The sequence below is a fragment of the Emys orbicularis genome, chromosome 3 (genome assembly GCF_028017835.1).
Source record: "Emys orbicularis isolate rEmyOrb1 chromosome 3, rEmyOrb1.hap1, whole genome shotgun sequence".
NCBI lineage: Eukaryota > Metazoa > Chordata > Testudines > Emydidae > Emys > Emys orbicularis.
This window is the reverse complement of record NC_088685.1, coordinates 149,604,961-149,628,337: the sequence shown is the minus strand read 5'-3', so window position 1 is coordinate 149,628,337 and position 23,377 is coordinate 149,604,961. Positions and strand designations below refer to the sequence as shown.

At 39.1% G+C, this 23,377-nt stretch overlaps 1 protein-coding gene across 1 annotated transcript in view; it reads right to left on the bottom strand.

Annotated features, from left to right (window-relative positions):
* Positions 1-8,289: 8,289 nt before the first annotated feature.
* Positions 8,290-23,377, bottom strand: part of BIRC6 (baculoviral IAP repeat containing 6) — a 332,211-nt gene continuing 317,123 nt past the window's right edge. Inside the window, exons 72-74 of the mRNA XM_065402120.1 lie at positions 18,703-18,891; positions 10,054-10,188; positions 8,290-8,967 (exon numbers count right to left, since the gene is read on the bottom strand). Coding sequence (XP_065258192.1) covers positions 8,788-8,967; positions 10,054-10,188; positions 18,703-18,891 — 504 coding nt within the window. The 3' untranslated portion in view covers positions 8,290-8,787. The remainder of the gene's footprint in view (positions 8,968-10,053; positions 10,189-18,702; positions 18,892-23,377) is intronic.

Here is a 23,377-nt window from a genome sequence, read left to right as displayed (position 1 = left end):
CAGGTAGGTAGTATGTGAAGGAATGACTGTGAAACAGATGGTTTGAAGCCACCAGCAGAGCCAGTTGGAGGTATGAGAGGAGGCAGTAGGGCTCATTAGCATGAAGGTGGTGCTGTAGATGTAGCAAGGGGTGGAGTTTGTGGCAGTGATGAGCTGCCAAAATCTTAGGATCCAGTTCCCCGCCGGGTCTTCGGCGGTACGGCTCCGGTGGGTGAAGGACCCGCCGCTGAAGACCCGGTAGGGAACCGCCCGGTAAGTACATTCCCCCCCCCTCCGACCCCCACCCATGGACTGCCCCCCTCAGAAACCGCAACCCATCAACCCCCCCCCCCGCTCCTTGTCCCCTGACCATGCCTTCCCAAGACCCCCCACTCTAACTGCCCCCCAGGATCCCACCCCCTACCCAACTCGCCCTGCTCCCTGTCCCCTGACTGCCCCGACCCCATCCACCACCACCCCGACAGACCCCCAGAACTCCCACGCCAACCCAACCCCCCCTTCCTCATCCCCTGACCGCCCCCCCAGAACCTCTGCCCGATACAACCCCCCCACACTCGCTCCCTGTCCTCGGGACTCCCTGCCCCTGCCTTATCCAACCCCCCCTGGCCCTGGCCTCTTACCATGCCGCTTACACCTGCCAGAGCCGCGCCGCCCGGCCAGAGTCGAGGCTGGAGCTCCTTGGCCAGGACCGGGCCTGGGCTGGGGCGCTTGGCCAGGGCCGGGCCAGAGCCGCAGCCGGAGCCACGGGGCCGGGTGGAGCCGCGTGGAGCCGCTCTGGGCCGCGCCTCCCTGGAGTCCTCCTCGTGCCCCCCCCCGCTTACCTGCCGCTGCTTGTTTCCAGGCTTCCCGCGCGAACATCTGATTTGCGGGAAGCAGGGGAGGGGGAGGAGAAGGGGGGAGGAGCGTTCAGGGGAGGAGGGGAAGGGGAGGTAAGCTGAGGCCGGGGCCGGGGGCGGGGCAGACAGCTGCCGGAGCGTTACCAGTTGTTCGGTTCTTAAAAGGGCTTTTAAATTTAACAACCGGTTCCTGCAAACCAGTGGGAACTGGCTCCAGCTCACCCCTGGTTTGTGGTATAGAGAGGCATTTTGAAAGGAGCTGTGTAGTGGTGGTTGGTCCATTGAGCCAGGGGTGTTTTGAAGGTGGCAGGGGTCCTCTGTGACCCCCACTACTGATTCTCGGCATCAGCTGCTGCTGCTTAGTCAAACTCCCATTGACTTCAGTGAGCGTTTGCCTGAGAAAGGGCTGATTAAGGATTTGCTCCTATGCACAAAAATGTGTCTCTCACTCATTGCCACAGTAAGCTTGATAGATGAATCTGTCCATTTATCTTCATAAATACCTATTTAAGTATAGTGTGGCCACTACCCTCAAGACTTTATCAACTTCCACTGCGCATGACTTTCACCACAATTATTTTAGGCCCTGAGGGATGGGAATTCAAATTTATTTAATATAATTTATAACAAAAGCATAATATACAAATCAAAGAACTTTGTCTCTTTCAATTTATGTACAGTCTAGAAATCCAAATCCCCACAAAACAAAAACAAAAACAAAAAAAACAACAACAGAGGGATTCAGAAAGAAATAGGGAACAAAGTCCCAGGAAAATTAAATCCCTAATAATGTAATTGATTTCATTTTTCTTTTTACTTCTCAAAGTTAGCAGCAACCTTCTAGGCATGTCTGTTACTGGGAGCACTGACATTAATATAGAAGGAAATCCAGGATTTAGTAATGAGAAACGCTGCTTTGAAATTCCACAACTGCACAACAGTTCCCTCCCAACAGAAAATCACAGGAGCAGAGTAAAAGTGGATGGGCTGGATCCAAGGTCCTGCACCAACACCCAGCTGTACAAAGCGAGGGAGGGAGCTAAAGGTCAGCCTCACTGCTACAACTGACTCTGAGCTCCCCAGAACGTACCCTGCAGTCTTCTCTCAGGACATTTACCCTGAACTCCCACTGTCCAGCTCCACCTCTACTTGTGTGAATTCGATTGGAGGTAAAATTTTCCAAAGTGTTTAAGTCTCAGTTTAAAAAGTGACTTAGTGATACAAAGGAACCTGAGTCCCATTGACTTTCAGTGAGACTCGGGATAAATTTTTCAAAAGTCATGCAGGCATTTGGGAACCTAACTCTCACTGAAAGTTAACAAAACTTGGGTCCCTAAGTTACTGAAGCATTTTTGAGGAAGTTACCTTGCTTCTGTTGTGCCAACCTTCTCACTGCCAAATGCCTTGGGTTTTGGGGGCACAGATGCTCCTCTTCATTCACCCATGGCAGATCTTTGGGCTTTAGTTTCTCTGTCAAACACTGCTAATGCCCGGTTATGAAGCACTCAGACCTAATTAAAAAACAGGTCATGATGGCTGATGTCAAGATGAGGAACCTGCCCCTTGCTCGAACTTTAACCAATGAATCTTAAATACAAAGTCAGCAACTTTACCACAAGTTATAGAAGTGTCAGTAGCATTGGCACTTATATAATCTTTTCAGACATATTGAGGATGAGTCCATTATATATCATCCCTGCAACATATAGGGTGGGAGAAGAAGAGTACTGATGTAAAGCGATCCAGACTTTGCACAACCAGAGAGGCCAGGTTGCAGTTTTCCAAGAACGCAAAGGCTGCTCCTACTGTAACAAGTATAGAAAAGAACAGATTGCAGCATGTATTTGGAGGTGCAGCCTGCAGAGATGACTGGTCATAGCGTGAAATACTCTCTCTTGATCAAGATGGAGCACTGCATGCGCGGACTTGTTTTCTCTGGACCGCACCTCTATTAAAATAAAGGTGCCTGTGGGCTGTATTATAGGACTCCAATACACCACACTTGGTATATAAATTGCACTTTGGGGTACACTGCTCTAGAGTCAAACTAGCCCAATAAATCTTGGATTGTTTGTTTAAGAGTGTAGGTGCAATCTTTTGGAAAGCTCAGATCTGGACATCTGCAGGTTTCACCCAATGTCAGCACCTTTTATGGAAAATCACAAAGGCTCAGTAGAACACAGTATTTTGTCAAAAACAAGTCACCACCACATTTCAAGCACTGATGTATTTCTGCTGTGACAATTTGTCTGAATACAAGATATTTGGTTAAAAAGATAAATAATAATTTATGAACATTTATCTGAAACAGCTTCACTGACTTATGTTTGTTCCTGGTGCTAAAATATGGAAAAATCTGCCTCATTTCTGTAGAAAAATGTTTTAAATTTATGATTTCTGTTTCCAGAACAGCTAATATCCCAGGAAGATGAATTGTCATTCCAATCAAATATTGCTGTGCCACTGACTAGCTGACGGAGAATAAACCTCCCAATAGAGGGAAAAGACTTTAAAAATACAACAAATAATATAAGAAAAAGCCAAAAGGAAAAAAATCAAATGAAAATCACAACTAACAAATGGGAACAAGTTCCCTATGCAAGAATATGGATATAGGGAAAAATCCACAAACAAAAGTGGGGGGAAAAAAACCACCAAAATAATAGAAAATGTTGACCCAATAAAAAAGTAGTACTGATTTAGGAAGCATAAAATCAACCTATGGAATTCACCATCACAGGGAATCAATTAAGTAGTGCATTGTGGCTGAATTTAAATTAACATTGAATAGCTTTAAAGCCACAAATAATATTTATAGCAACATAGGCTAAGTTAACAATAAGGTTAATCAAGGCTTCTACATCAGGACATAAATAGATCACTTATGAGGATCAGAAATCCCCCCCCCCCCCCATCTCTTATCAACTGCATTGTGAAATTGAAAAAAATGTATTTTGATTTTCTTTTTCCTCTTTGTTAATCATCAGGTATTGGTGACAGCCAGAAGCAGGATGTCTGACCTCATAGACATTGTGCCACAGAAAACACAGGGTCCTGGAAATTGATATGGATTGAAACCTATTCCGCACTGGAGCAATGTTTCTGTAAGACCACTGAAATTAATTTCAGTTTTGTACTTGAAAAAAAGCACCCTCTCATTTGTGCCCACCTAAATTCTATGACATATGCAGCTCTTTTAAATACTTTAATTTCTTCATTCTACACATACTTGACATTGTATTTGTCTGAACTGTATACAGGATACTGTCTTTAGCCTCTTTTCTTCCCACTCCCGTTGATATTGATTTTGTTTCCTCAAGTCTAAAAATGTCAACTAGAGACATTAAAATTGTTGGTTTGCACTACTGAAATAGTGTTTTGAAAATAATATTGAAGAGTTAATGTCACAGGATAGCATGCTGCAGAAGAGCTCAGAAATTTTGCATAGTGTGGACTACCTCCCCATCCACTGGTGAGCACGCAGACCATTTCTTCCCAGATTGGTGTTTGTTACATCTTTGTGACAACTGCAGCAATTGCTTACATGGGAAAGAGACGTTAGGAAGAATTCAAAATATTTTAAGCTTCTTTTAAAGCAATATAGCACATGCAGAGAAGGAGACGCCTATATGTCAGCCCACTTGCTGCTGACCACTACAGAGGGCTGCTGCTGATCCACAGACCAACTTACTGAATTGTAAATAAACAATTTCACATAGGGAGTGGGAGGTTGCCATGTTTTAAAGATAAAAAGCTAGTGTTGCTTAATATATAACTTGTTTATGGTCACAGTAATGATAGCTGTACAAATAGCTAGCTCTTGTAAAATGCTTTTTATCTGTAGATCTCAAAGCTCTGTCTATACTAGTACTCAGTTTTTACCTGTTCAGAGCAAGGTTTTGGATATGGTAGTAAACATGCCTGAGCCATCTCTGCACCAGTTCTCTCACTGTCAGGAGCTGAAAAATAGGAGCTACTGTAGACCCTGACACAGTCAGCATTTTATTCTTCACTCCGCTGTTAGTTGCATGCATGGATCTAAGCCTAATGTTGTGAAACAGAGTTTGACCTGTTAAATGGTATCGCAAGTATCCACGGTTCCAATATCCAGCTGCTGGCTGTATTTCCCTTACTTAAGTTAGCAGCAGAAGAGTGGGTGCAGAAAAGGATGCTCTGCACAGTGATGTGTAACTGTACATTGACTCGAATTCAGAAGTGAACTAGTGAGTTGTACAAAGGCATCATCAAAAAGCTGAAGTCAAACACATGCTTGAAAATCACCAAATATGAAGTGGAGCATGTTTGTTCCATGCAAAAATCTTAAAATAAAATTATTTTTTATTTTTATGAAGCAAACTCTCGTAGGCTGCTCAACCATTTCTGCTAGTCTCATGGCTACTCTAGGCTGTGCTATTATGAGAAAGCTTGGCATTATGTTTGTGGAAATAGGACATGAAGTCTCAGGACATGCCAGTGATGTATTGATAAGTAAAGGTAAGATGCTTGGTGCAAACTTTTCACCTTTTTGCAAGGTGACTGCAGAATTCAAAGAGCAGCATAAGAAAGCGTAGACTGTATGGTGTAGATCTGTCAGTGGTGAATGATGGGCAGATTGGTCTAAAAGTAAGACTACAAATTATGGGGGAGATTTTCAAAGACACAAATGGGAGTTTGGTACCCTGTGTGATTTTGAAAATCTCCCTCTGTTTTTAATATAGAAGAACCCACTTCTTTTTGGTACAACACTAGCCAGAAGATAGTTTGTGTTAAATTAAGAGAGATTGACATTTTAGGCAACTGTAATGCGAAGACTTTAAGGACCACATTGTTCTAGTCAGTCTGTACAGCTCAGTGATAAAGAAATGCTTGTTTTGGAAAAGATTTTGACCTCATTAGTTTATGCAACTGGTACGCTAATGAAAGAGCATGGAGAACTTACTTTTGGGAACTGATTAAAGGAGTTTGACTGCTCCACGGATATTGCAAAACATGATGATTTTATAGCTTGATAATGCATTAGCTCCCTCCCATGTACTGAGGCTCAGAAATGTGAAGATGCACTTTTTACTACTTCACACCACCTTCATGACTTAGCCACCTGATGGTCAAACAATTCAAAATTTGATAGCGCTGTATCATTGCCAACAGTTGCAATACTGGGCCAAAGTCAAATGCAATTTAATTATTGGAGTAAAATAGTCATACTATTTTTGCACTCACACCATTGTACAACTTCTATTGATTGGACATTCATAGAGGCTTGATTCTGATGTCATGTGCACCGGTTTTACACCTGTGTAATTTCACTGCATCGATTTTAGTGGCGCTACTCCTGATTTACAACAGCATGTGAGATCAGAATTATATCCCCTGTGCAAAAAGGTACCCACCAGAAGAGGGTCAGTCATTTTGCCCACCCACTTAATGTCAAATTGGTGCAAATTACATATTTAAAATAAATTATGGTTAGTGAGAGCAGGACTTTACATTTTCATTAGATAATTAACCTTCATGGAACAGATCCTCAGCTAGGCTAAGTTTGTGATAGTTTGAGTGGCTTTGCTGGAGCTGTCACAATTCAATCCAACTGAGAATCTGTGTGGAGTTTTGGCCCAAAAGGAGTATTTTTCTGGAAAAATTATTTGTATCTAAAAATGGAGATATATAATGGAAACAATTTTACTGTCTTAATTAGGGCTTTTGCTTCAGTAATATAGTTAACTGGATTGTGCAAGCCTAGGGTAATTGCTAGAGATCTGGGAATGTGATGAGGTATACAAACCTCACACTGGGCAAGCCCAGTAGCCCTGCCTCTCTAGATCTGCAGAGCATGCTCTAAAGAGAGGAAGCTTAAATGCACCTCACTCAGGGAGGAAGACAGACCTACTCTGAGGGCTCCTGGACAAGGGTGCTGAAGAAGCCTCACTGAGAGGAACAGAAGTGCATGCTGAGCGCACTTGGGGCTGAAGGTTTGGTTATCTTTTCTTTTGTTACCGTGTATTGGACTTAGAGCCATAGAGGAGAGACAGATGGTAGGAAGTGACCCAGGAAGGGTAACGCTGGTGCCAGACATGGTTGACTTACATAGGGCCCTGAGTGAGCCTGCTGGAGAGGCATAAGCCATATGCCAATCTCACTCCCCCTTTGATAAGAAGAGGGTGAGGACATTGCAACCTGAGGTGAAGCTACACCTCACCTGAGGAACTGGACTGAAAGGCCTTCCTGCTGATAGGTGATACTGGGTGCACCTTAGTGGAATCCTCCATGTAATGGAGGGTTCCACTAAGTGGGACTCATTTAATTTTGAAGTGTGTAAAAAGAATTAACCTCATGCAGGTTAAGGAAAGGTATTGTAAATAAATACCAGTCTTTAGAGAAACTTACATCTCATAGTCCTTTGTTAGCATTCCACTTCATAGTGTAAGATAATATCAAGGCAGGAGAAGTTTACCAAAATGTAAATATATTCCAATGTTCACCTGCTTGTTTTGCTTAATATATTTAATTACAAGGATTTCCCTAAGGTAGCAAATAGGCCTGCTTAATTTGATACTTTGAAGTCCAGGCCATGGATTAACATAACATCTCTTAAAAAGAAAACCAGGTTGTTTCAGCCAAAAAGTTCTCTGCAGACTTATAACACACAAGTATTTAACATTTCTGCTGAACACCCGCATAAGGACATGACATCAAGTTGCTGGCATTTTTAATTATTAGAAATGATACATTTTAAAACAAAGAAAAAGTTGAATAAGTCCAATTTGATATTTATAAACAGTAAACAAAAAAGAGGGTGAAAGGACTTTGTTTCTTGCCTCATTTAGAATATTGTTAATATAGCAGGTCTCTAATTAATGTAATATTACATATCTTATCTAACTGTGATTTAAGGTAATACCAGTATGATTTGATTTGTCCCTCAAGGACTACTGAAAATTAAGAACCAATAGCAGTGCATGTTGTGTTAGAAGCAAGACTTATAATTATTAATCCAGCCAATAACTGATTTTTTTTATGATGTATGCATGCAAGTATAAAATGAAAAATATACCTAACTGTAGAATGTAGCAGTCCTATATGGCATATCCTTAGCCCTTGTCAATGCTTAAAAATAAATTAATACATATGCCTTTACTATGTAAAATCAGACAATTGTTTAAAAAAAAATCCTTTACTTCCAGAATAGCCTTTTAAAACAATCAAGACAAATTTTGGAATACCATTAGTTTGCACAAAATAACTAATAAAAGATAAATTCAGAAGTCCAGATGTTGGCATGAGGTAAAACCATGTGCATTTATTTAATCTGCATTTTAGAATTAGTAAGCATAAAATTAAATACGTTGACTGTAATAATTCAGTCATACAAGTGCAAGTCTCCAGCTATAACGTATTTTATGGCAGATCATTTAAAAAAATGTACCAGTAAATCATAAAAGAGGGAGCATGTCCATTTAACTTTTATTGAAGTATACAGGAGGTTTTCTTTAGAAATCAAATATGAGCATGAAGATATGGCTGAACGTAAAATCTATCAAATTCAGTGAAAATTTTCTGACTTTAAATAGTAGCTGTAAGAATGACCAATATATATTCTTTGTTACATCCGCCCTCACTCTACAAGTAAAAAAAAAAATAATAAACATTCAGTAAACATTCTTTCCTAAGGTAGTTTCCCTTATATATCAGTGATTTATCCATTTCTCGTATACATAACTTTTTAAACATACCAATCAGTGGTTCTCACAATTGAAAAATAAAAGCACAAAAAAGTTTACACTGTTGTACAGGTAAATAAAAGATCATCTTGAATTAAACTGTATATCCTTAAGGGCATAGTATAGTTTCAATTTCATTACCTATTACATAATTAGCTTCTTACATACAAATATTGACATATTTGGCTTGTGCTTCAAAGCCTCTCTATCTGTAAAGTCCATGTCAATGCCACTCATAATTTGAAATCACTGGAGATGTCTTTACTGCTGCTAGGTTTAACCTGGTCATGCAATATCGTCTCCTCAGAAGTTGTTGTGGCACTGCATTTCTCGGTGGAATCATCAGAATCTGGATCCAAGCCTTCAGGGCAGGGGAGTTTTAAAAGCTCTTCACGGAGTTGAGCTGTGTGACGCTGTATGTACAGATATTAAGATACTGATTAAAACATCGTTACTTTTCACAATTCTTCTAAGAGTAATTTTGATGCATATTATCAATCAAATAATATCCAGGAAAAATATATAATAAAACGGGCTCCCACGAGTTGAAAACTATTTCTGTGGCTGTCAACCAGTTCAGCAACAGTAATGGTTGCAGAAATTCACATACCCCCAGAGTTCTACTGAGGGTGAAGTAAAGGGGACAAGGGGACGCCAATCTGCAGCAGCAGGGCATTTGGGGTCAGGAAGGCAGCAGTGGAAGTGTCCTGGTTTGTCCTCCTGTGCATCACAACTGTGTACTGTCCATGCTCATAGTTGGTGCTGGGCACAGCAGGAAAATTTTGGATAATTAGAACTCACCATCTATAAAAGGGTTATGATAATACACATACTACAGAGATATATAATATAAACATCGTGGACATTTCTCTAATCTGTTCACCATAAAAAGCAGTGACCATTTTAAAGCTCAGTTGCATTGAAACAATGTCATTCTAGCAACAGAAAAAGTGTTTCTCAGTAATAAAGCCACAAATTCTGCTCTTGTCCAAGCAAAAAACAAAAGTTAAGTATTATATATTTTGTTACTGAACACTAAAATTGCATTGGAATGTTAGATGTGCCAGGCCTCTTAAATGTAGTGTTATTTGCTTATCAATTTATGATTTTGTCTATGAAAGGAATTTGTTTTCTGGGAAGCTTCCCTTTAAATCTGTATTGCGGATTGGTTATAGTACAATTTTATCATATCCCAAAATAACACCAAACTGCTATAAAAGCCTTATGAAGAAAATTGAACTCTCACACTTGCATGGGGTGGAACAAACTACATAAGAAGGAAATAAATTCCATTTGTAAAATATTTCATAAATGATCATCAAGAGATGCATTGTGACTGTCAGTTTTACAGTTTATTTTAAAGCTTCAATCATGTTTCAATTTTTTTTTTTTTTTTTTTAATATTGCTATTTTTGCTTGTTGTACTCATACATGCAGGATAGTTTCATTAAAGTGAACTGTTGCTTCATGTTACCGGTCATTGTATTAGCATGTCTCACCTTAAGAGCTGCTGCGTGATGAGACATAGTCCTGCCTACCCGTTTGTCACTGCTGTACTGCTGTATATCTGCTATCCACTCCTCACACTGGGCCATGATCTCCACTCTTTTCAAGTAAAAATGTTTGTGTATGACCTGTAAGAAATATACAAGATAAGAAGAAAAAAATTTAATCACTGGCTTCCAACAACCATATACTTTTAAGAACAGCAAGACTGAATTTTGACCTAAAAACGTCAAGTAGATCAGTGGTTCTCAACCTTTTTGGGCTCAGGACTAATTTGCAAACCTTGATAGCCTATCATGACACAGAGAGACCCAGAAGCCCGCAGACCCAGTCCTCACCCCCAAGCCCTCTGCAGGGTTGCAGCAAGGGGGTGGGTGGCCTCAGAACTAAGATTCCAGACATTACAGCCAGGGAACTCCCTAACTGGGGGAAGGGCAGTGAGCTGAGATATCCCCCCCCAAAATACAGCCCCTCCTCCCCCAGTCCATGGGGGGCAGAGTAAGGGGTGAGGTGGGATTTGGGGGCAAAGTGATTTGGGGGTAAAGTGGAGTGGGGCTGGGCAGCAGGATGGGGCATTGAAGAGAGGATGTTGCAAGGCGGAGGATAATTTAAGGGGCCAGTACTTACTAGAGAATCTGACAGCACTATGATTCATTCCCTCTCAGCTCCTGTCCCATAGGGCTGGTTGGGTTTGGCACCCTGCTCTGGGCATCATGACCTCCAGAGTCACTATGGCACTCAGTTTTGGGCTGGCTGGACCAAATTTGTGAGTGGCTTTATAACCTGGTGCATAAGGTCGCAATGCCAAGAGGGGAGGTTAGCCCAGCCAGCCCCAGGACCCTTTTATCTGTTCTGGCTACCCAATTTTGGGTCACAATCCACAGATTGAGAAACCCCATGCAGATGAGAACATTGTCACAGGTATTTTGTGTTATATGGATGAAGATTAAACAAAAACCTAAATACAATACCTTACTGGATGCTAAAATATTGACAGTAAAATGGTAGCCAAATTCCCTGACTGTACAGAAATCCCAGATGTATTTACTACACAAGGCATACATTTACACACAAATATTTATTAATCTGGAAAAGAACAGATATAATACATAGGGCTTTTCATGAGTTTTAAAGCCACTGCCCTCAGAACAGAATGTGTTTGGTGGAAGGGGGAAGAGCACCAATTATGTCTGTAGTCAGTGCCACTTTCTGCCTGAACAGTAAACAGGTAGGCAGAAGAACTTGTATTAGCAAGTGAGTATGGAAGAATGTCAACTGTGCAGTATATTCTTCCCCAGAGCTGGCCATGGACCATCAGCTAGTGTGGAAGGGGGCAAGGCCACAGTTATGTCACCTTGCGGTTACCACCTTTGGTGGTACTAAAACTCCCTGTAATGCTCTTGTGATTTTAGAGTTCAAGCATCAGCATTCAGGCTGCCCCCTACACAGGTGGGAGCCAAAATCTGACCCTATACTTATTTTGGTGTTCATGTACAGTTTTAGAGACCACACAAAAGTAGTCCTAACTTTTACTAATGGTATGAGACTCCTAAGCACTGACTTTGTCAGAGATTTCTAAACCCTAAGTGGGGTCATAGATATGTAAAACTAGAGAACTACTCTGAAATAGTTTCCTAAAGAAGTTTATCAAGCACACTATCAATTACTTCAAGGCTGAGTATTTTTGCAGTACAGTAGACGTGGGGCCATATTCTCCACTGCTTATTTCATCTTTTCCTTATTATTCCTCATGAGGTAAATTAATAAACTCTATTCTGAGAGTTGTTTTTCCTCATTTATAGCAGACACTATGAATAAACAGTGTGTAGAGTACTTAATTCCCTCCCCTACGCTTCCCCGCCCCGCTAATTGTATAGGCAGCAACCTAGTAGTGCCTGTTTTCCTTCTTAGGCTTCAGGTGGAACAGATGCTTATTTTATCCAAAAGGTTTTTGTTTGGTTTGACCAGACTCTAATTTATAGGGATAGCCATACTCCCTCTCAGCTAAGGGGCCAATAAGTCAAATAGATGCTGAAGCTTCTGCACTGAGAAAAACTGTGCCTGACATTTCAGCTATTCAAGAGAAGATTTTAGAAATTCTTTGTCCTTTGGGGACAACCTGAATGTTAGCTTCTTCAGCGATGACAAAGAGGATTGGGAAAGCTGCCAACATCGTCAACATTCATCCCAATGTCCTCTGAGGGATCAAGAAGTTTTTTAGTTTGTATATATAGGATAGGAGAGGGAGAAGGAACCAACCCAGGGTAACTAATGGCTTCAGAGATAAAAAGGCTCAGACTACATCCCTAGTAGTAATTAAGTCAACAGCAGAAGTCTTTGGTTCCAAGACTTTCATTCTGAGAAAGCTGTTTGAGACAGTGTGTGTCATTCACTAAATATTTGTACATTGCCTAAGACAACAGGGCCCAACCTAGTTGAGGCCTCTAAGCACTACTGAAATATAAATGACAAAATAAGCTCCCATTCACACTACTTAGCAGGTGTCACAGAACATAGTGCTCTGCTTAAAACAAATCACAGATGGGAAAACTCCATCACAATGGAAGAGGGACACAATGAGGCATCTCCTGTGCTTACTAATTTCTGAGGACTCTCTTAAGGTGGTTCCCCTTGATAATCAAGGCTCTTGACTTCTTTCTGAAACCAGAGCAGGAGCCAGGGGATAGATGGTACCTCCCTTTTTCACACACACAATTCTGCATAGGAAGCAGTCAGATGTGAACTGCTGGTTCTTAGACCTCCTAAGCTTCCTGGATACCTTTGCATCTTAAATCTTACAGAAAGAATGGTCTAGTGGTTAAGGATGCTAGCTTGGAATTTGGGACACCCAAGTTCAATTCCCTGCTTCTATCACAAACATCCAGTATGACCTCGGGCAAATCACTTAGTCTCAATGTGTCTCGCTCCTCAGCTGTAAAATGAGGATAAAAGTATGTTCTTACCTTATAGGGGTGTTGTGAGGATAAATACTTTAATGATTGAGATGCTTAAATACTAAAAGTACAGAACCTACTATACACAGATCAGTCCATCCCTTGCCTTGTCTTTGGGTCAGGCAGTTCAAGAAGGGACTGGCACTGACTCAGCGGGAAAGTTTTTCAAAGGGTATGTCTACACCCAGCCGCTAGTTCGGCGGCTGGGAATCGAAGTTCTGGGTTCGACTTATCGCGTCCTGTGTGGACGCGATAAGTCGAACCAGGAAGTGATCGCCGTCGACTGCGGTACTCCAGCTAGACGAGAGGAGTACCGCGGCGTCGACGGGGGAGCCTGCCTGCCGCGTGTGGACCGAGGTAAGTTCGAACTAAGGTACTTCGAACTTCAGCTACGTTATTCACGTAGCTGAAGTTGCGTACCTTAGTTCGAATTGGGGGGTAAGTGTACACCAAGCCAAAGACTCTTTCAACAGGAAGAACTGGAATTACAATTAGCACACTTTCCTGGACTGGAGAGTGAAACTAGCACAAACAATGCATCTCTCAGCTAAGTGCCCAGGCACTTGCTATGTGGATCAGGAATATCTTATTCTCTGGAGAGAGGACCACCTGAATTTAGTCTGTTGACTAGTATACGCTGGCTAGCAAACATATATATTATGTTGATACTACTACCCGCAATATATGTTCCAAGCATTTAAGTAAATAAATTAATTAAATAAATAAAGTATACATATTAAGCATTAATATAGCTGCTATATAGCCCAAATTGGCTTGTTTTTATTACAACCCTGTTAACTTATGCTAAGTATCCCATAACACCTTGCATTTGCTGAAGTAAGCATTTGGCACAAGCAGATAATAAACTTGTCAAAATCAAGATACATTCTTTCTGAGTCTTCGTACAAGCTAGGGAAGTACCTTCACGGACCAGTACCTAGAATGCTAATACCCAAAACAAAGATAAGGAAGGAACAGAACAACAAGTTAGGGAACTGGAACAAACTGATGGGTTGGATTTTAGTGATGTGTAAAGAAATGGGTAACCTGTAAAATCATACCAGCTAAAATGTGCAACTTTGGGGAGCACACCTACTGTGTAAGGTGAATGTAACATCGCTGCACAGGACTCCTCTTCGGAGATTGGTATCATATAGAACGTTTTTTCCTGTACTATTAATAAACCTGACTGACACTGGTTATTTGGTCTCAAGTATAGTTCATAACAAACCAAAGTGTGGTCAAACAATTGCCTATACAGTATCAACAAGTCTTCTTCCCAGACGGAGCCTTTGGATTGGACTAAACCTGACCACGATATGTGAATTCCAAAGCAGGTAACCCAATGCAACACAGAACCTGATGCAACTGACCCCTTGGAACTGGGCTACAGAGTTAGTTATAATTACTAACTAACCAAAATACAATTATAATAAAATCTGAAAAACTAATGCACTGTTTACACTAAAACTATACTTACATGGTTGATAAACTGATGATGGGGGGAAACGACCAAGGGAGTCATTTACTATGGTAAGGAACCTATGGGACTAGGGAAGCAATAGTTTATATACTCCTGCACTCAATGTTGGATTTTGCATGGAAGTATGTAAGGCAGCACCAAGGTTACTCGACAGAGGGATCCAACTTTACATAGGCACACCCAGAAGTGGGGATCTACACAGATAACACTTGGAGAAGAAGAACCACATCTATTTATCATAGTGTCTTTTAAAGGCATTTTAGTTTAATGAGAAAAACCTAGTGCTAGGCATGTCCTTGCTGTACTGCAAAGGGACAAAAGACATTTTTAGTGTAATATTGAGCTGATCAATTATTCTACTGATAAATCAATGATTCAGCTCCCATTGCTAGCTAGAAAAATTACAAAATGCCTTAGTCAATGTCACACCTAACATAACAAGTAAAGTGGAAGAGGAGAAAGTCATGAGGGAAAGTCAACAAGTTGTTCAATTTAATTTTGTCAGTAGCAAAATATGTTATTTTATTCTTTTAGCGGCCCTTTGACCACAAAAGCCAGATACTTTCAAGGTAAAACATATCTTTGTACAATGGTAGGATAATAAAATACTAATTTAACTCCAGAAAGCATAAGTGCCCAATTTGTCAAAGATAATCTATCTTTAGTGTGAATATTCTTTTCTTAGTCAGTGTGTACTATCAGATGTTTCAGAGAAGTCTTACAATCAGTTGAAGTGTATTAAGCCTGCTGTTGGAAGTGGTAGGAATAATGCATGGTTTTTACAAGTGACAACCAGCAGCTGACATTATGACAAAACGTAGCAATTTCCTTCCTCTTTTACATAAGAAAAAGGCTCAAAGCAGGAAAAAGTAAATGAGCATAAATAATGTGTCATGGGTAAAAGGTCTAGCTGGGAGTTGAACAGAATTTTTTTAAAACCATGTTCAAACTGCTAGAATCACGCATTCCACTTTTCTTAGACGTTAGGGAAGGCATCAATTCTCACAGTTGGGAGTTACCCTTAATTTGATATACACACCTTCACAGTTTAATAGAGGTGTGAAATTGTCCAAGAAAAAATATGACAAATATCAGATTTCTTGCTTGGCTGCATAGTTAGCAAGTTTCTTAGTAACATCAAATATAAATGAAAAAAGAGGAAGATCATAGTCTGATGATATCTTCATTAAAATGCTAAATGAAGATTAAATTAAACGAATTGCCACAGGCCATGGACAATGTACATTTTTATGACACTTTTCAGCCAGAAAAAACACTAAATACTTTTACAAACTCATGTATAAACTATATGCAGTAATGGGAATCACTTCACCCATCACTATGGTGCAGCCAGCTCTGGAATGAAAAGCTGATGCTGTTTAACTCATAATAAAACACTTCTTTTCTATGGACTCTGATGATTGGTTGGTCAAACAAACAACTTCACATCTTCCATTAATGTCTGTACTGATTATTTTACTTCTTCCTTTAATCTGTCATCTATTTCTTCACTTGCCACATCTAGTAACAGACTTATAAGTGTCAATCTGTCTGGAGGAGTATAACCAGGGTGAAATCTTTTCTTTAATACCTCATTTTGCAGTACATTGAAGGCAATATCATTAGCAGAAAATTATCAAGTTCAAGATAGTTGTTTTTACATCAATTGATCTTTGCCTTTCAAAGACAGACAGTGCTCCTAAACCAAACTGGTGATGTTCAGAGCTGGAAACTGGTTTTCTCTACTTTTTGAAATGAGTACAAATCCTAGGTAGCATTTTAATTAACAGCTCAAGAACATTTATAATTTGCTTTTGAATTATCTGTTTCCATTACTCTAGTCCATTCACTCACTTGTTTCCTGCCCCTTCCTTCCTTTAGGCATCTTGAGTTAGATAAATTAATACACTAACGTTTGGTAATCACTAAACCTTTAGTACGTACTTGCAGTATAGATCAGCAGATTTTGCATGTAATGCAGTTAGAAGAAGAAACACCACATCTGATGCTGTGAAAAGTTAAAAATACAAACTAGCTAAGCTTTAAAGAACCACATTTTATCAGATTTTCCACTAATCTTTCTAGACGTTTCAAGATTCTAGCAAACTCATCTAATAAACTCAACTCTACCAATGCATCAAATTTCTTGTTGTTTTCTGATAAGTATAGCAAGAACCTTGATATTCCCATCATTTCTCTTTCAACCTTTTTATATAGTTAACGTTTTCATTCAACAAGAAGGAAATCAGTGGGGAAATGTGCTCAACCTCTTAGATGTTGATAACACAAATGCAAGGAGCATGGGGAATAAACAGGAAGAAATTTAAATATTAGTGCGTAAGCTAAATTACGACTTGACTAGTATCAAAGAAACATGGTGGCATAAAGCTTATGACTAGAATATTGGTACAAAGGGATCCTTGCTCAGGAAGGGCAAGCAGGGAAAAAAGGCAGGAGATGTTGCATTATACATCAGGAATATATACAGTTGTTCTGAGGTCCAAGAGGTGAGAGGCAAGCCACTTGAAAGTCTCTGGGTAAAGATAAAGGGGGGAAAACAGAGAAGTGATGTCATGCTAGGAGTCTACCCTAGACCACCAAATCAGGAAGAGGAGGGGAATGAGGCATTTATAGAACAAACAACAGAAATATCCAAAATGCAAGACCGGATAGTAATGTTGGACTTTAACTACCAAGACTTCTGTGGGAAAAATAATATGGCAAAACACAAAATCTCCAATATGTTCTTGGAATGTATTGGGGACAACTTTTTGTTTCAGAAAGTGAAGGAAGTAACCAGAGGGACAGCCATTTTAGACTTGATTCTGACCAACAGGGAAGAATTGGATGTGAATTTGAAGGTGGAAGGTGGAAGACAATTTGGATGAAAGTCAATTAGGGTGAAAGTGATCATGAAATGATAGATTTCATGATTCTAAGGAAAGGAAGGAGTAAGAGCAGCAGAATAGAGACAATGGACTTCAACAAACTCAGAGAGCTGATAGATTTTCTTCCCATGAGACCTGACCTAAGGGAAATGGAGTTGAGGAGAGGTGGCAGTTTCTCAAGGGGACAATATTAAAGGCACAACTGCAAACCATCCCGATGGGAAGGAAAAATAGGAAGAATAGCAAGAGGCCAATATGGCTCCATCAGGAACTCATTAATGACCTGAAAATCAAAAAGGAACCCTACAAAGAGTGGAAACATGTACAAATTGCTAAGAAGGAGTACAAAAGAATAGCACAGGCATGTAGGGACAAAATCAAAAAGGCTAAGGCAGAAAATGCATTACATCTAACAAGGAAATAAATGACAATAAAAAGATGTTCTTTAAATACATTAAGAACAAGAAAAAGATGAAGGAAAGTGTAAGTCTTCTACTTAGCAGGAAAGGAGAGTTAATAACTGATGACATCAAGAAAACTGAGGTGTATAATGCCTATTTTGCTTCAGTCATCACTAAAAAGGTTAATTGTGACCAGATATCAAGCACTCAATGTTGGATTTTGCAAGGAAGTATGTAAGGCAGCACCAAGGTTACTCGACAGAGGGATCCAACTTTACATAGGCACACCCAGAAGTGGGGATCTACACAGATAATACTTGGAGAAGAAGAACCAAATCTATTTATCATAGTGTCTTTTAAAGGCATTTTAGTTTAATGAGAAAAACCTAGTGCTAGGCATGTGCTTTGACAAATTAGAGAACTGGTCTGAAATCAGTAAGATAAAATCAATAAAGGAAGGAAAAAATTAGATGCCCAACTACAAAATGGGGAATAACTGGCTATGTAGTAGAACTGCTGAAAAGGATCTGAGGGTTATAGTGGATCACAGATTGAATACGAGTCAATGATGTGATGCAGTTGCAAAAAAGACTAATATTCTGTGGTGTATTAACAGGATTGTATGTAAGACATGGGAGGTAACTCTCCCACTTTGATTGACACTGGTGAGGCCTCAGCTGGAGTACTGTCTCCAGTTCTGGGCACCACAAATTAGGAAAGCTGTGGATAAATTGGAAACTCCAGAGGAGAGCAACAAAAATGATAAAAGGTTTAGAAAACCTGACCTCTGCAGTAAGGTAAAAAAAAAACTGGGCACATTTACTCATGAGTAAAGATGACTGACTGGGGACCTGATAACAGTCTTTAAATATGTTAAAGGCAAAAGCCAGTGTTTACTTTGATTCATAATACCTACCTCCTTAAAACATGGTGAAGAGTTTCTGATTTGTTCAAGCATAGCCCACTTGACTGTTGCCTGTCGTATATTTCCATCATATTCTCTGGAACTCTGTGTACCACTAGGAGTACCTCTAGATCTTTCATATCCGGGTTCATTAAAATAGGGTTCTGCTACCAATATGAGGGACTGGACAGACACCAACACCTGTGGAGAGAAGCAGTTAAATAAGTAAATGAAAAATAATTCAGCCCATTACATAGTGACCACCACTTGTTTTTAAAATACATTGTATATTAAAAGATTTGTCTTCATTACAAGAAATATTTCATGACATATTAATTAATGTACGTTGTAAAATATGAATATTTCATACGAGTGGGGAATTGTGGTAAATATCTATTCCATCTGAAACAATTACCATACTTATACTAAAAACCATCATCCACACAACTGTAAACCTAGTCCAAAGAAAAAATAAAATAGAAAACTATAAGAACATAAATATGTAGCTACATATTACTTCCAGAGCTAAACATTTTTTGAATAAATTGGCCTGGCCCCACGTAGATTTTTAAGCAGTTTGAACAAACGAACAATGGTTTCTTTTATTACATTAAAAACATAACCATTGCTCGTTTGTTCAAACTGCTTAAAAATCCATAATGGAGGTAAAAATTCTAGCTTTCAGGTCCAAGCGTATCACAGATGCAGCACACAGACTTTGAGACTAAAAGCCAAGCACTGTAAGTATAAACTGAATATTTATAAAATGAAACAGAGTCTAAAAGTTACAAAATACACATTAAAATTAAATAGCCGAAGTGCAACAGCTTCACTATTACCAGTCACACCCTGATTCAGGATTCTGTGGTTTTCCTGCAACATCTCCTGATATTGCCAACACCTAAAGCAGCTCTCCCTAAATTAACTTAGCTATTAGTGCCATGGTTAATTACTGCAGAAGAAACTCAGCTCTTCACAGACCAAAAGCAACTAAAATAAACTTTCAAAGTAGTAAAAAAAAAAAAAAAAAAGTTCTGTAGGAAATACAAACTCAATGTTCAGTAAGCTGACTGCACATTCCCTATTTATTTTATTGGGATTTATATACACACACAAGGTATCTAACCATATGCACTAGGTAACCCTCGAAAAAAACTCAGAAGTACCTACATGAAACACAACACTCCAACATACCTAATGTGCAGTAGTAACATTCAGTTAGACCCATGGCCAGCAATCAAATAGATATTTAATGCTAAACTCCCTCTCCAAAAATTCACCTTCCTCACAATTCTCCCTTATTTTCAAATGCCTGGATAAATTTTGGCTGAAAAAAATATAAATTTAACAACCAATCACAAATGCAGGATTACTAAGAAAATTTCTTAACACTTTTGGCACAAGAAGCCTACTAAAACAAATGGCTGAAAATTATTACTTTAAAATTTTTATCAGTCTTTCTTAATTTTAATGTGTAAGTGCCTATGAATTGCAACCCTAAATCTTTATTGAGGTACCTAAGTGGCCTAATTTTCAAAGGCGCTGAGTGCTTGCCAATCCCACTGAAGTCAATATTAGCTGCAGGAACTCAGCACCTCTGAAAATTAGACATCTATTTAGGTGTTCTAATATGGATTTAGGTGCTTAACTCTAGGCATGCAAGTTTGAAACTTCTGATCAGTATCTAGTGCAAATTATAACCGTACGTCTAAGTAAATGGAAGTGAGTTAGGGCTAGTCTACACTGGCAACGCTAAAGAGCTGCTGTGGCAGCGCTTTAACGTGCCTTGCGTGGTCGCGGTGCAGTGCTAGGAGAGCTCTCCCAGCGCTCTAAAAAAACCCACCTCAATGAGTGGTGGCTCCCAGCGCTGGGGCACTGTTTAAACTGGTGCTTTATGGCGCTGCAACTTGCTGCGCTCAGGGGGTGTTTTTCACACCCCTGAGCGAGAAAGTTGCAGCGCTGTTAATTTCCAGTGTAGACAAGCCCTTAGTTTCAGTGGAATTCCCTATGTAGCTTACTACCACAAAACACTATACTCTATTTGACATGGAAAAAAAGCTTTGAAATTTAGGTGCAAAGAAACCATTAAAAAGAATAAGTAGATGTCTGATCATTCTCTTTTTAAAAGAAAAAAGTATTATTTCAAAGTTTTTAGATCTACTGCTATATTAGCTATATAATATAAAGTAACTTGGTACTTTAGTTATTTGTAAAGATTATGGTTAACTGAAAGGGTCCAATATTCTTCTCAGACACACAAAATAAATACGGGGGCAGAATTTGGCCTTGACTTCCCTCTTTTCACCATCTGAACAAGAAGAAACAATTCTTATTTGAAACAGAAGCTTAAACAATCATTTTAAAATATTTTAATGAAGTATCAGGTGAATGAAATTAGATTTTTGTAGATCCATTCTCATTATTATTACATTGCTGATGATCTGAAGGTCATTCTAGCATGTGATAACACAAGTAGGAGTGGGTGAACTTATTTTGATAAAAATGATTCTTGTTGTTGAATTAATTTGCACCAAGAAGAAATGAAGGTGGTGAGCTGAGGGACAGCATAGTGTCTAGTGGGCTGAGCAGGGGACTGGAATCTAAGAACATCTGAGTTATAGTCTCATTCGGCCTTTAATTCACTGAGTGATCTTTGGCATACTGCTTAAATCTGTCTGACTCAGTTCTCCATCTTTACCTCTGTCACTGGCTGTTTATATATTTAGCAGTTCAAACATGTTAAATGCTATTACAACATATTGTATAATCAGAACTGCAAAACAGAACCTCTATGAAAGTTAGCTGCCATTGCTGCATATGAAAAATTCTTGTGAGCTTCCATTGAAGTACTTTTCTAATGAAGAAAATGTGTTATGTTTTCATCTCCATATCAACATCAAAAGTCATTTTTTTTTCAAACAAAAATTCTTGTGCTTGTTGAATAAAAGTTAGACTATATTACTCAAAAATGTAGACTAACAAACATGGATCCCCCCCAGGAATCAAGAGATACCAAAAAAGGGGTGGGTGGGTGTCTGTGTTTTTAAGATTTATTAGAAGGCTGTTGTCTTGCTATCTAGCTCTTTCAGTATCGGATCTTAAGCTGAGTCAGTTTATGGTTGTCCTATCTAATGGATGTCATGTTTCATATAAAAAAGAAAAAGCTATTTTATTTTGGGTTCTGTTTATCTATAAAATAAAATTGTGATTTTTCTATTATAATAAAGAGTGGAATTTTCACAAGTGTTTAGAGTCAGCCTAATTCTGCTCCCCCTGAAGTCAATGGGAGCTGAGTTAGGCCAACTCTGAAAGCGTTTGAAAAATGCACCCCAAAATGCTACATGTCAAAACTTGTCATAAAAATCAGTGTTGAACTCATAGGATTCACTATATAAAGAACACAAAAACCCTGCCATATCTACTGTTCAAACATCTTACATTCTGGGTATTTAAAAATTTAGACATAGTAGACACTGAATAGATATTAGCTATTCATGGCTTTGAATATTATGCACAGTCTTAATTAATAAGCAGATTTGCTGCTGTATATTATGTTTTCAGCTACCTAAAATCTCTGAACTGAATTTTCCACTTTCATCTGTGTTAGAAAATTATCTTACAGTGTTCTCTTACTACCTTCAAAATGAAACCCTGATAAAATAAAATAACCAGCAGACCACGGATTTCAATATAAAATTACAAACTATTTCTAAACTAGGTTTCTTTGTAACAATCAAATCTAACATTCTACAGAAACATACCACTAATGATTGCCTCCCCTCTCCCAGATGTAATCTGTAATTACATAAATGAATAAAGAAAAGGTCCATTGAACTAAATTAATCTAAACCAAACAAGGATAAAAGGCCTCTGGTGAACACAGGGTTTCTATCATATGCACCTTTATCCATTACATTTTTAGTTAATGTTTTCCAAACAAACGTTCAGTTTATCCTATTTTTCATCAATTAATGTTTACAAAGTAATTTGGAAATGCAAAGAATTATGGCCCAGATGGTCTCTATGTATGAAAAACCTAGTCTGGAGAACAATTTTGTCCAGAAAAAGCTAGTTAAAGTATAAAACTACCTCCAATCTGATCAGTATATAGGAATAAAAGCCAAGTCCTAATGGGAAGGACCTCGGGCAGAAAATCACTCCGTCCAAGAGAAAAACCACTTTGAGGTAAGGAAAGAATCAAGTGAGTGCCAGGAAACCCAAACAAGCCATTTGAGTGCATTAACAGACTTTGCTATAGTTTTTATTTTGCATTTGTGTAACAACCGGTGAATTTATACAGGCTTTGTATTAAATTTCCATAATATTCTGCGCAAGTGTCTGTTTTATGTTAGTCAACTGCAAAATCCCATGCTTCCTGGTAATTGCTGGATTATTTTTAATCCCCATTCATTGCTGTGGCTAATATATGAGCTTTATTCAGCTGATTTATTAGGTGGTTTTGGAAGAGCTTCTTTATAGTTATGGATAGCACATACTTCATTTTCCCATCCATTTCTTACTATTTATGATAATATGAATTTTGGAGGCTGCTTTGCGTTCAACATAAACACCATGACACAGATGTTAAATGATTCCTGCAAGATAAGAGCTCAATCTCCCAGCTTTTATGTGCCTAGCCAAAATCAGCACCTGGATGAAAAGCAGCTGTCTACAGCTGAGCCAAGAC